This window comes from Mixophyes fleayi, chromosome 7 (assembly GCF_038048845.1).
Source record: "Mixophyes fleayi isolate aMixFle1 chromosome 7, aMixFle1.hap1, whole genome shotgun sequence".
Classification (NCBI taxonomy): domain Eukaryota; kingdom Metazoa; phylum Chordata; class Amphibia; order Anura; family Limnodynastidae; genus Mixophyes; species Mixophyes fleayi.
In genome coordinates, this window is record NC_134408.1 from 16,328,268 (window position 1) to 16,339,192 (window position 10,925).

At 44.6% G+C, this 10,925-nt stretch overlaps 1 protein-coding gene across 3 annotated transcripts in view; it reads right to left on the reverse strand.

The window, feature by feature from the left end:
• GLYR1 (glyoxylate reductase 1 homolog) overlaps positions 1 to 10,825 on the reverse strand; it is a 30,563-nt gene extending 19,738 nt beyond the window's left edge. For 2 of the 3 annotated variants that reach the window (XM_075179150.1, XM_075179148.1), the window contains exons 1-4: positions 10,658 to 10,825; positions 5,265 to 5,301; positions 4,336 to 4,415; positions 3,287 to 3,431 (exon numbers count right to left, since the gene is read on the reverse strand). In XM_075179150.1, coding sequence (XP_075035251.1) covers positions 3,287 to 3,431; positions 4,336 to 4,415; positions 5,265 to 5,301; positions 10,658 to 10,695 — 300 coding nt within the window. In that variant the 5' untranslated portion in view covers positions 10,696 to 10,825. The remainder of the gene's footprint in view (positions 1 to 3,286; positions 3,432 to 4,335; positions 4,416 to 5,264; positions 5,302 to 10,657) is intronic. The other variant, XM_075179149.1, reaches the window with a different exon arrangement.
• Positions 10,826 to 10,925: the final 100 nt, after the last annotated feature.

Here is a 10,925-nt window from a genome sequence, read left to right on the forward strand (position 1 = left end):
TTCCACCAAGGACATAACAACCATCGTGGTAAGGGGCACAGCGTGTTCTACGGTGGTAAGGGGCACAGCGTGTTCTACGGTGGTAAGGGGCACAGCGTGTTCTACGGTAAGTAGTATAGAGTAAACTAACAGTACTACTGTCTGCACAGCATGTAAGTGCTAATGAGTAATCCTGTGTATAATAGATACTTTGGAGTGAATAGGTTAAACAGCTCCTTTTCCAATATGTAATTTGAGAGGGGAGCTGTGTTTCTTAAACCAACCGTTGCAGAATGAAACAGTTCCACAAACATTTAGTGAAGATTCTACTAGAACTTTTTGCTTTGGGAATTTGATATAAAAAAGAGACAGCATTTGGGGTTTATAGATGTATGGGAAAGATAATCGCTGGAATGACTATTATTCGTCCGACAAAGGATATTGAGAATATAATATATATATATATATATATATATATATAAACACACACACAAGATTGCAAATGGGTGCAGTGCAGTCTGCAAAGGGTAATGTTCCCTGAAAATCATCCCTAATATTCCATAATCTGCTCTAGTGGTGAATAATATATGTCAAAGATCTTAAATTCCTGCATTTTTCCCTCAAAAACACTGAAGGCCAATCAGAAAGTCTTAGAGATTGTGTACAGGGGCTTCTTTACCACATGAAGCCGGTTTAATCTTACTCCAAATTAACAGAATACATTTCAAACTTTTGTTCAGTAATTTTGTTAAAGTGTTATATTCCGTGTTAAGTAATGGGGTACATATAATAAAGAATGGGAGGCCCCCTTGTTTTTGCACTACAAAAGGCGGCATTGATCTTTGCTGGCGTTCTGCAAATCTCTAAAATAAAATATATCCAGTGTGAACTTGCTAGATCTACCGCCCCTTTGGTTATTTAAACATTTGCAGTAAACTAGTATTACTCCAGAAGTTTGTCTTTAGAATTTGGCCAAAAATCATCTGATACAGTTTACTACAGAAATTTCAGAACATTTCCAGGACACGTCTCTATGACAGGTTATCAAGCTCATCTTTTATTAGTTGACAGTAGTTTGAAGTCTTTCTATATAGGCTCATGGTCTGCTGCTGTGTACAAGTCAGGAACGAGATCCGCTCCGCTGTAATGTCTTTCTAGACCATGTGAGCCGAACAGGGAGTCTCTACGGTTTAGAATAACCTCTCTCTATATAAAGATAGCAAGAACCAAACCAAGACATGATCTGGGATTAAAATTAGTTCAGTTAGAACATGAGTCACACTTATAAAAATACATGTCTACTAAATCGTAGTGTAGCCTGGATGATGAACCAGACGTATTAGAGTGTGCTCTATCATCAGGCGGTGTAGTCCTCCAAACATCCACTAGCTGGAGCTGTGTGTTTACATACAGTATTCTATACAACCTTTAGGACAGTGGTTCCCAAACTTTTGCAGTTCGCGGCACCCTTAGCGTCTCCAAATTTTTTCAAGGCACCCCTCCAAAATAAATACTGAGCAGTCCTGTTTTAGAAGTAGTTGGGTCAAAAAATTGTAATAAGTATTTAGGTCAGGACAGAAATACTTATTTAGTTGTATGCAAAAATGCCCCCTCTGCATCCAGACACTCTGCCCCCTCTGCAGCCCTCTGTCAAGCTGCCCTCTGTCAAGCTGCCCCCCGTCACGCTGCCCCCCTCTGCAGCTCTGTCATGCTGCCCCCCTCTGCTGCCTGCTGTCCCCCTCTGCAGCCCTCTGTCACGCTGCCCCCCGTCACGCTGCCCCCCCCCCCTCTGCAGCTCTGTCACGCTGCCCCCCCCCCCCTCTGCTGCCAAGATCCTCTCACTTTGCCCTGCGCCAGCCATAAAAAAAATAAAGAACAGAAACTTACCAATCCGTCGGGCGCCGGGACCCAGCAGAATCCTCTCTTCCGCAGCAGTCACTGAATATTGACGTCAGTGACAAGCTGCTGCGGGAGAGAGGAGTCTGCTGGCGCCCGACGGATTGGTAAGTTTCTGTTCTTTATTTTTTTTATGGCTGGCCCGCGGCACCCCAGTGACAGCGCCGCGGCACCCCAGTGACAGCGCCGCGGCACCCCAGTGACAGCGCCGCGGCACCCCAGTGACAGCGCCGCGGCACCCCAGTGACAGCGCCGCGGCACCCCAGTGACAGCGCCGCGGCACCCCAGTGACAGCGCCGCGGCACCCCAGTGACAGCGCCGCGGCACCCCAGTGACAGCGCCGCGGCACCCCAGTGACAGCGCCGCGGCACCCCAGTGACAGCGCCGCGGCACCCCAGTGACAGCGCCGCGGCACCCCTGGGAGCCGCGGCGCACACTTTGGGAACCGCCGCTTTAGGACCTGTCATGGTCCTTTTCTAGTCGTCCAAACCCACATCAATGTAATATTAAAGCCACCATTCATGACAACCTGCTGGGAAATTATTGCAGTGTCAGACTTTACAGGAGTTATATTTATTGGGGCATATATAGTACACTCATGTATATGGCAATCTAGAATTAGATAAATATAAAGAACACTGCAGCTTTCTACCAGTTAAACACACTTCTACAATGTGATCAGAATGAGGGTTATAACTAGAGATGCTCAGGCTCGGTTCCTCGAGAACCGAACACACCCGAACTTAGGGGATCCGCTCGGCACTTTCAAGCGCCCTCGGAATCGTAAACGAGGCAAAACGTCATCGGATCTCGGGATTTTTGTATTCTTTTTTGAGATCCAACATAACGGTGGGTGGAAGCTTGGACGGGCACAAGGACAATTCCATCTTGCACAATTTTTCTTTTCTGCCACTGCTGTGTGCCAATGTGTCCTAGATGTGGTAGGAACTGCCGTGTGTTTGTGTCATTGCTCTGTCACTTACCATCCAGGGCGCTGCAGTATTTGTCCGAATGTGTATGAAAATATTGTGATCTGTGAGGTGGTCAAAATTGACTGCAAATGACTTGAAATTAGTGTTTTTGAGGTTAATAATAATGTAGGAACAAAAAAAAGGGCACAAATATGTGATTTTAGCATATGTTAGGATTTTTTCTAAAAATTCCAAACCAAAACACACGAGGGCGGTTTTGCCAAAACCAGAACACGAAGCTAATCCAGATCCAAAACCAGTTCCGGGGGGTCAGTGAGCATCTCTAGTTGCAGCACAGCTTCCAACACAGGTTTCCTTGTCGGAGACCATAAATTCCGTCACATCTCCAAAATCAAATCTACATAATATGTGCAGGTGACGGACACATCAGTGCGAATCTTTTAACCACCCCAGCCATGAACGGTAATACAGAAACCTACCCTTACCAGTTCCTTTGCCTTGGCCTTCTTCAAGTACTCCTCCACGGCATCGACCGCTTGCTGGAAGCGTTTCCCCTTGTTGGCCTTTACCATCTCTTCCTTGTGGGCATGGTAAGGCTTTAGCTGCTCCACCTTGATCCAAGCACTGGGGGAGAACACACACTGTAAATCAGGCTGGTAGAGGAGGAGTCACTGGGAGGTATCGTCAGGACGTTACATAATTACAGATACTAGGCCAGTCTGCGTTGGTATCTATCTTGTGAGAGATCACTATACGCCTGCTCAGAGAGTGGGTGCACACAAACGCCCCCATGCTGATTATTGTGACTGGGCCACTTACGCCAGCCTGTTCCTGGAGAGGGGGCGCTCTAACTCAGGCGGACTACTGTAATGGAGTGTTTGCGTAATTGGGAAGAGATGCAGACTGGGGGGGGGGGGGGGGGGGGGGGAGGGTGCACAGCAGCAAATAGCGGATGATGGCGATTGGCCGCCTGGGATTGCGCCACCGACACAGATTGGGGCTTTCTTCATCTCTCAGCATATATGAAGTTTTGTGGAGGGTTTGAGCAAAACGTTCGGCAGTATTAGAGTTTTTCTTTTTAAGTATTATTGATGCTCGAGTGGGATGTGTGACATAAACTTGGAGCATACGCCTCTAGTGCCAAGCTGCACATGAATCACCATGGGCGGAATATATTATTTTTACATACAGCTTTTCCTTGGCATGAATTATGCCCATTTTGCAGCCAACTCAGGCCCAATATCTATTCTTCTGTTGGATTCATAAGCATCCATTATTACTGTGCCACCTTGTTATCAAATAAGTGGATACGCAGAGCCCATTATAAGCCAAAATAATATATACAACAGCATAATCCCCAACAAAGCGCATGTCACTGCAACAGAGGCAATAAAGTGAGATCCTATCTGCTACCCATGTGGGCAGGTTAAATTAATGAGGGGCCATCAAACAAAGAACAACCTCTAATGTACATTCTTGTTAGCCTGGAATTTTGTATCTTGTTTTTAGAAAAAAAATATATACTTACTGGTCTTCAGTACCAAAAAATTTGACAAACAAGGATTTCTTGCCGCTTGGCTTCTTTAAATCTTTGGGTGGGTTGACAATCTGCAGATAACAAAAAGAGAAAACCAGAAGATGACTGTAAAGCTGTTTCTAGCAGAATACAGATAGTAGTAGTGAGGACACATGATCAGCAATACTGAAAACTGATGGGCAGCATCTATAAACTGGAGATGGTCTCTGTTGTAGTCATTTCCCTGGCTCCCTGGGCAGGCTGGAGGGCCCATACAATACCGGGCAGGCTGGAGGGCGCATACAATACCGGGCAGGCTGGAGGGCCCATACAATACCGGGCAGGCTGGAGGGCCCATACAATACCGGGCAGGCTGGAGGGCCCATACAATACCGGGCAGGCTGGAGGGCCCATACAATACCGGGCAGGCTGGAGGGCGCATACAATACCGGGCAGGCTGGAGGGCGCATACAATACTGGGCAGGCTGTAGGGCGCATACAATGTGCTGGTAACTTCGGGTACTGAGCAGTATGAAGCAGTCATTTTGGAGTCTATCTAATCTATTGGTCAGGCTTGAAAGGGAGTTAGGGATATTACTCATTTGTCTCTGCAGCTCAGAGACATAAACCACAATGACACAGCTGAAGATAATAAGAACACTAACCAAAGGAAGTATTCCTTTAACTACACCAGAGAAACAATATCATTAGTCAATTATCAGGATATGTGCAAAAAGCTGTCATCACTAAATACCACCATTATGCTCACTGATCCCTACAACTTCTACACTTGTCACTGGATTAAATGACAACTAAATCTAAAGCCGCTCACAAATTTAAACAAAAAAAAAAACAAAAAAAAAAAAACACAACTCTAGAATTATTTGTTCTTTAAAGGTGAAAACTAAAAAAAAAAAAAAAAAAAGCCAACATCTACTCACCTTCCCAGGCCATGGCGGATATCGACCCAGCTTTCCCCTAAAAAAAGCAAAAAACAAATAAGGGTCAAAAGAGTGGAACTTACACCCCTCATCCATGATGTTTGTGGAGAAGAGTCTGTATATAACACGTCCACCATGAAAACAGTAATTTCCAGCCTTGACAGACAACAGAGGCATCAAACAATCCCCAACACGAATATCGGTCTGCCATTTACGCTTGGCTCACATACAGACATGTGTCATACGTGCTGTAGAGTTACAGAGTACAACAGATCATACTTTACAGGTAATTACATAAAGCATAATAAACAAACTGTGCATGTGTGCGGGTTTATAGATCTATGACAACGCACAGACAGACATGGCTGCGATGTACAGACCATAGTGTCTTCTAGTACCCATATAACCTACAGTAGGAGGTCTGTTATTCCATATTGTATGGGAGCTGTACCACAGGGAATCACAACAACATAATACTCATGTGACCCCACAAAAGGCTCCACATCGCTCTTGTCCAGTTTTAAAATATTTGCCTCATTTGGCCAAGAAACTTCACATTTCCCCGGCAGAATTTGGACTTTGACATTCCCAGCTCTGCCCAAAGCACACAGCAGAATGAATGGTCTGCTGCTGTCCCAGATCTACTACACACAGACCATACATTTTGCCGCTATGTTGTTGATCTCCAGTAAAAATCTATCACTTCCTGCTGACGGCAACTAGTTTTTAAGCAAAGTAGCAAAGCTTAAAAGCCACGTCTTATCAGTTGAAAGATAGTAAAAACAGTGTAATGTATAAATAAAATGGAAAAACCACTGCAAACTCTGCAAATTTAGTGGTTTAATAACCATCATTAACATGACGTTAATGACGTGACATTTGATACTGCTACTCAGACTGTTGGAAAATATGTTTTGCTGTATAAATACACCTTACCCAGACCAGAAAACTTGGGGTGCAAGCCTTGCCTTGGTACTTTGAAGCCAATTTCATTTGAGGATTAAGACAAAACTACACAAACGAGTTTCAATCAAATTAAAGGCTTCCCAACGATCGCAAACTCATTTGCAGCTGGTTTTCTATACAGCGATCCAGGCAAGTTTTAATTGTAGAGACCGTAGCCCTCAATCACGTAACACCGCAATTTAACCATCAGGTGATTAAAACTAGCAGTGTGTTTTCTAAGGGACTAATATGAGACTTCAATGCAGAGTCACCCATATAGTTTAGGCCCTAACACACCAGACTCTAGATTGCACTCGTGAAAACACGGGAACCCGTCGCTTACATTGGCACGCTTACAAAATGATCAGGGTGAACGTATGTATGCGCTACCAAGAGTAGAGCTTTAATCTATAAGAAAACCTTGGTTTACTTTAGCAGAACTAAACATGTTGAATGTTATGACGAGATCCAGGCATTTGGCACTGGGCTTGTTTGTGTGATCAGTAGAAAGCAGCGATCGTCCTACAAGATCTGAATATTAAGCAGACGTCTCTCTCATACTCAGACACACATACTGTGATAACGGCTGGATATGGAAGCATGCGGCCAGCCTCCGCCTGACAAGTCACGTTAATAAAAATAAATCAATGAAGTCCACTGGACAATGGCCTCGCTTGATCCCCAATGCAGGACCCATCCAATCCCCTCACACTCAGAACCCCTTTTTATGGTCACACCACATACGTGACCTTGACAAAGAGGTTCTAAAATACTTTTCAAATGTTGGTTTTTTAATAAAAATGATGAATGCATCGTGGAAACCATTTTTCCCACAGACTAGCACTTAATGACTGAATTAATGTGAGAGTGCATGATCAATTGTGCAATAAAAAAAATAAAAAAAACCTTTATCAGATTGCATATAACCAAATACATAGTTATCCTGCCATGTTAAGACTACGTATACAGTAACTATCTATATTACGATTTTAAAGAAAAACAAAATAGTAGCCTGTCCTCTTTTTCAGATAATTTTGCTTATTTAAACTGCAGAAGTGTTAGTTCTTTAGGCCAATGGTACTACCAGAAATTAGATTGTAAGCTCAATTGAGCAGGGAAACTGTGACTGACAAATTAAGTCTACTTAAATATGTAAAAAATAATAACAAAAAAAATATATAATTCTAATAAAATGTACATTATGACCTACCTTTTCGCTTGGATTAGGACAGAATATCAAAATAAGTTGTGCTACTTGCTAAATAGTGCATTCAGAATGGCTGAAAGTATTTCTTATCCACTTTACGCAAGTTTCCTCTCACATTCCAGATACAGACTGGTAGATTAACTGGCTTCTTATGTAATTGTGCCTTAATCAGTCCCCACTAATCAGTGGATGTTACAATCTATGACTATTCAGAGCTATGAAATATGCTGTGTTGTATCAAAAATAATCTAATTTTTATCTGTTGAGCATCCTTCCTATTTTACTTAAACAGTGACTATAAAATGGATTTATGTAGGAATTCTTACCACAAATACAAAACATTGATATTTATATAACAACTCCAATGGGTAAACATATTAAACTTTTGACAGCTATATTTAAAACAGCATTTTATTTAAAAGGCAGATTCCGCCTTTAATAAACTTGCTTTTTTAAAACTTAGTGCAAAAATGGCAAAAATCTGCAATTTGCCTGAATCTCCGCTTGATACATTTACCCCCAAGTCTTCTTCATTACAAAATTATATATATATAAAAATAACAAACAAACAATAACCGGTTGATAGCTACCATCCCTTGATTGAATGCATGGTGGAAGCCCTCGTTAGCTGCAATTACAGCTTAGAATTAATTTGGGCAAGTCTCTAGCATCTTTGCAACATTGATCGAGTTCCCTCGGTTGGACTGTGACCTCTGGTGAACAGCAACTTTCAAAATCATGGCTCAGATTTGATGGGATTGAGAAGTCTGTGCTTGGACTTGGGACACTCCAGGACATGGATTTTTAAAAATGTTATTTAAATCACTCCAGTGTGACTTTTGCTCTATACTTTGGGCCATTGTTTGGCTGAAATATAAATCTTCTCCCAAGTCTCTTACAGACCGCAGCATGTTTTCCTCCAAGATGCCATGAAAGACTGTCAGAGACACCAGAAGCCACTTGGTGGCTTCCTAACATTTACCCTTCTAATTTACCCATGCTCGGTTTTGGAATGTGGCCTCTTCTAAACAAATTCACAATTGTGACATGCTTGAAAGTGCTCTGGTGGAATATTAAAAGACTCTGAAGTCTTCTTTAATCCTTCCAGCCAATTGTCAATTAACTTTTACAAAATGCACTTGTTCTTTAATCTTCATGGTAAAGCTCTTGTCTGGAAATGCTCTAAACAACTGTAGGACCTCTCAAAGACAGATATATTTATTCTGAAATCATCTGAAACGCTTTAATTGTACACATGTTGACTCATCAATTAATTGTATGTTATCGAGAGATTGCCCCACAGGGTGCAAAGGGTAACTTTGCAACATGGTTTAATATTTATGTAATCAATGATTGTCTTCCCTTATTTGCCATTAAAAGTTTTATAGCTTTCTATTTGACATTCAAGTATATTGTGCGTGAGCAGTGGTAAGAAGCCCTAAATACATTTTTATTATAAGATGTAAAAAATGTGAAAACTTTTTATAGCCCCTCACGTGATCCGCAATGCAGGACCCATCTGGTCCCCTACTCACATGATCCCCAACGCAGGACCCATCCGCTCCCCAACGCAGGATCCATCCAATCCCCTGACATGATCCCCAATGCAGGATCCATCCAATCCCCTGACATGATCCCCAACGCAGGATCCATCCAATCCCCTGACATGATCCCCAACGCAGGATCCATCCAATCCCCTGACATGATGCCCAACGCAGGATCCATCCAATCCCCTGACATGATGCCCAACGCAGGATCCATCCAATCCCCTGACATGATGCCCAACGCAGGATCCATCCAATCCCCTGACATGATGCCCAACGCAGGATCCATCCAATCCCCTGACATGATCCCCAACGCAGGATCCATCCAATCCCCTAACATGATCCCCAATGCAGGATCCATCCAATCCCCTGACATGATCCCCAATGCAGGATCCATCCAATCCCCTGACATGATCCCCAATGCAGGATCCATCCAATCCCCTGACATGATCCCCAATGCAGGATCCATCCAATCCCCTGACATGATCCCCAATGCAGGATCCATCCAATACCCACAAATGATCCCCAATGCAGGATCCATCCAATACCCACACATGATCCCCAATGCAGGATCCATCCAATTCACACACATGATTCCCAATGCAGGATCCATCCAATCCCCACACATGATCCCCAATGCAGGATCCATCCAATCCCCACACATGATCCCCAATGCAGGATCCATCCAATTCACACACATGATCCCCAACGCAGGATCCATCCAATTCACACACATGATCCCCAATGCAGGATCCACCCAATTCACTCACATGAACCCCAACGCAGGATCCATCCAATCCCCTCACATGATCCCCAATGCAGGATCCATCCAATTTACACACATGATCCCCAATGCAGGATCCACCCAATTCACTCACATGAACCCCAACGCAGGATCCATCCAATCCCCACACATGATCCCCAATGCAGGATCCATCCAATCCCCACACATGATCCCCAATGCAGGATCCATCCAATCCCCACACATGATCCCCAATGCAGGATCCATCCAATCCCCACACATGATCCCCAAAGCAGGATCCATCCAATTCACACACATGATCCCCAATGCAGGATCCATCCAATCCCCACACATGATCCCCAAAGCAGGATCCATCCAATTCACACACATGATCCCCAATGCAGGATCCATCCAATCCCCACACATGATCCCCAATGCAGGATCCACCCAATTCACACACATGAACCCCAACGCAGGATCCATCCAATCCCCTCACATGATCCCCAATGCAGGATCCATCCAATCCCCTCACATGATCCCCAATGCAGGATCCATCCAATCCCCACACATGATCCCCAATGCAGGATCCATCCAATCCCCACACATGATCCCCAATGCAGGATCCATCCAATCCCCACACATGACCCCCAATGCAGGATCCATCCAATTCACACACATGATCCCCAATGCAGGATCCACCCAATTCACTCACATGAACCCCAACGCAGGATCCATCCAATCCCCTCACATGATCCCCAATGCAGGATCCATCCAATTTACACACATGATCCCCAATGCAGGATCCATCCAATCCCCTCACATGATCCCCAATGCAGGATCCATCCAATCCCCTCACATGAAGCTCTCACAGTACCCGCTGTGTGCAGCTCGCCCCCTCCTCCCTGTGAGCTCGGTGTATACACTTGTTACCATCACCCCCAGAGACAGAACTTACCACACCAGATCTCCTTGTCGCAGACTCACTGTCGCCATCTTACAGACGCAGGCGGAGCGGGGAGAGGGAGGGGGTAGGAAGGCAAACTGTCCGCGCGAAGGATGCCGGGAACAGGAACCACCGGCCGTGCGCGCGCCCTACGACGACGTACCCGCCAGCCCACCCACGTCACACGAAAACGCCGCTCCGGAGTACCACGTGCCAGCATGCACCAATCAGAGGCTTCCTCTAGGCTCCGGGCTCCACCAATGGGTTCAGGCGGGAAAGA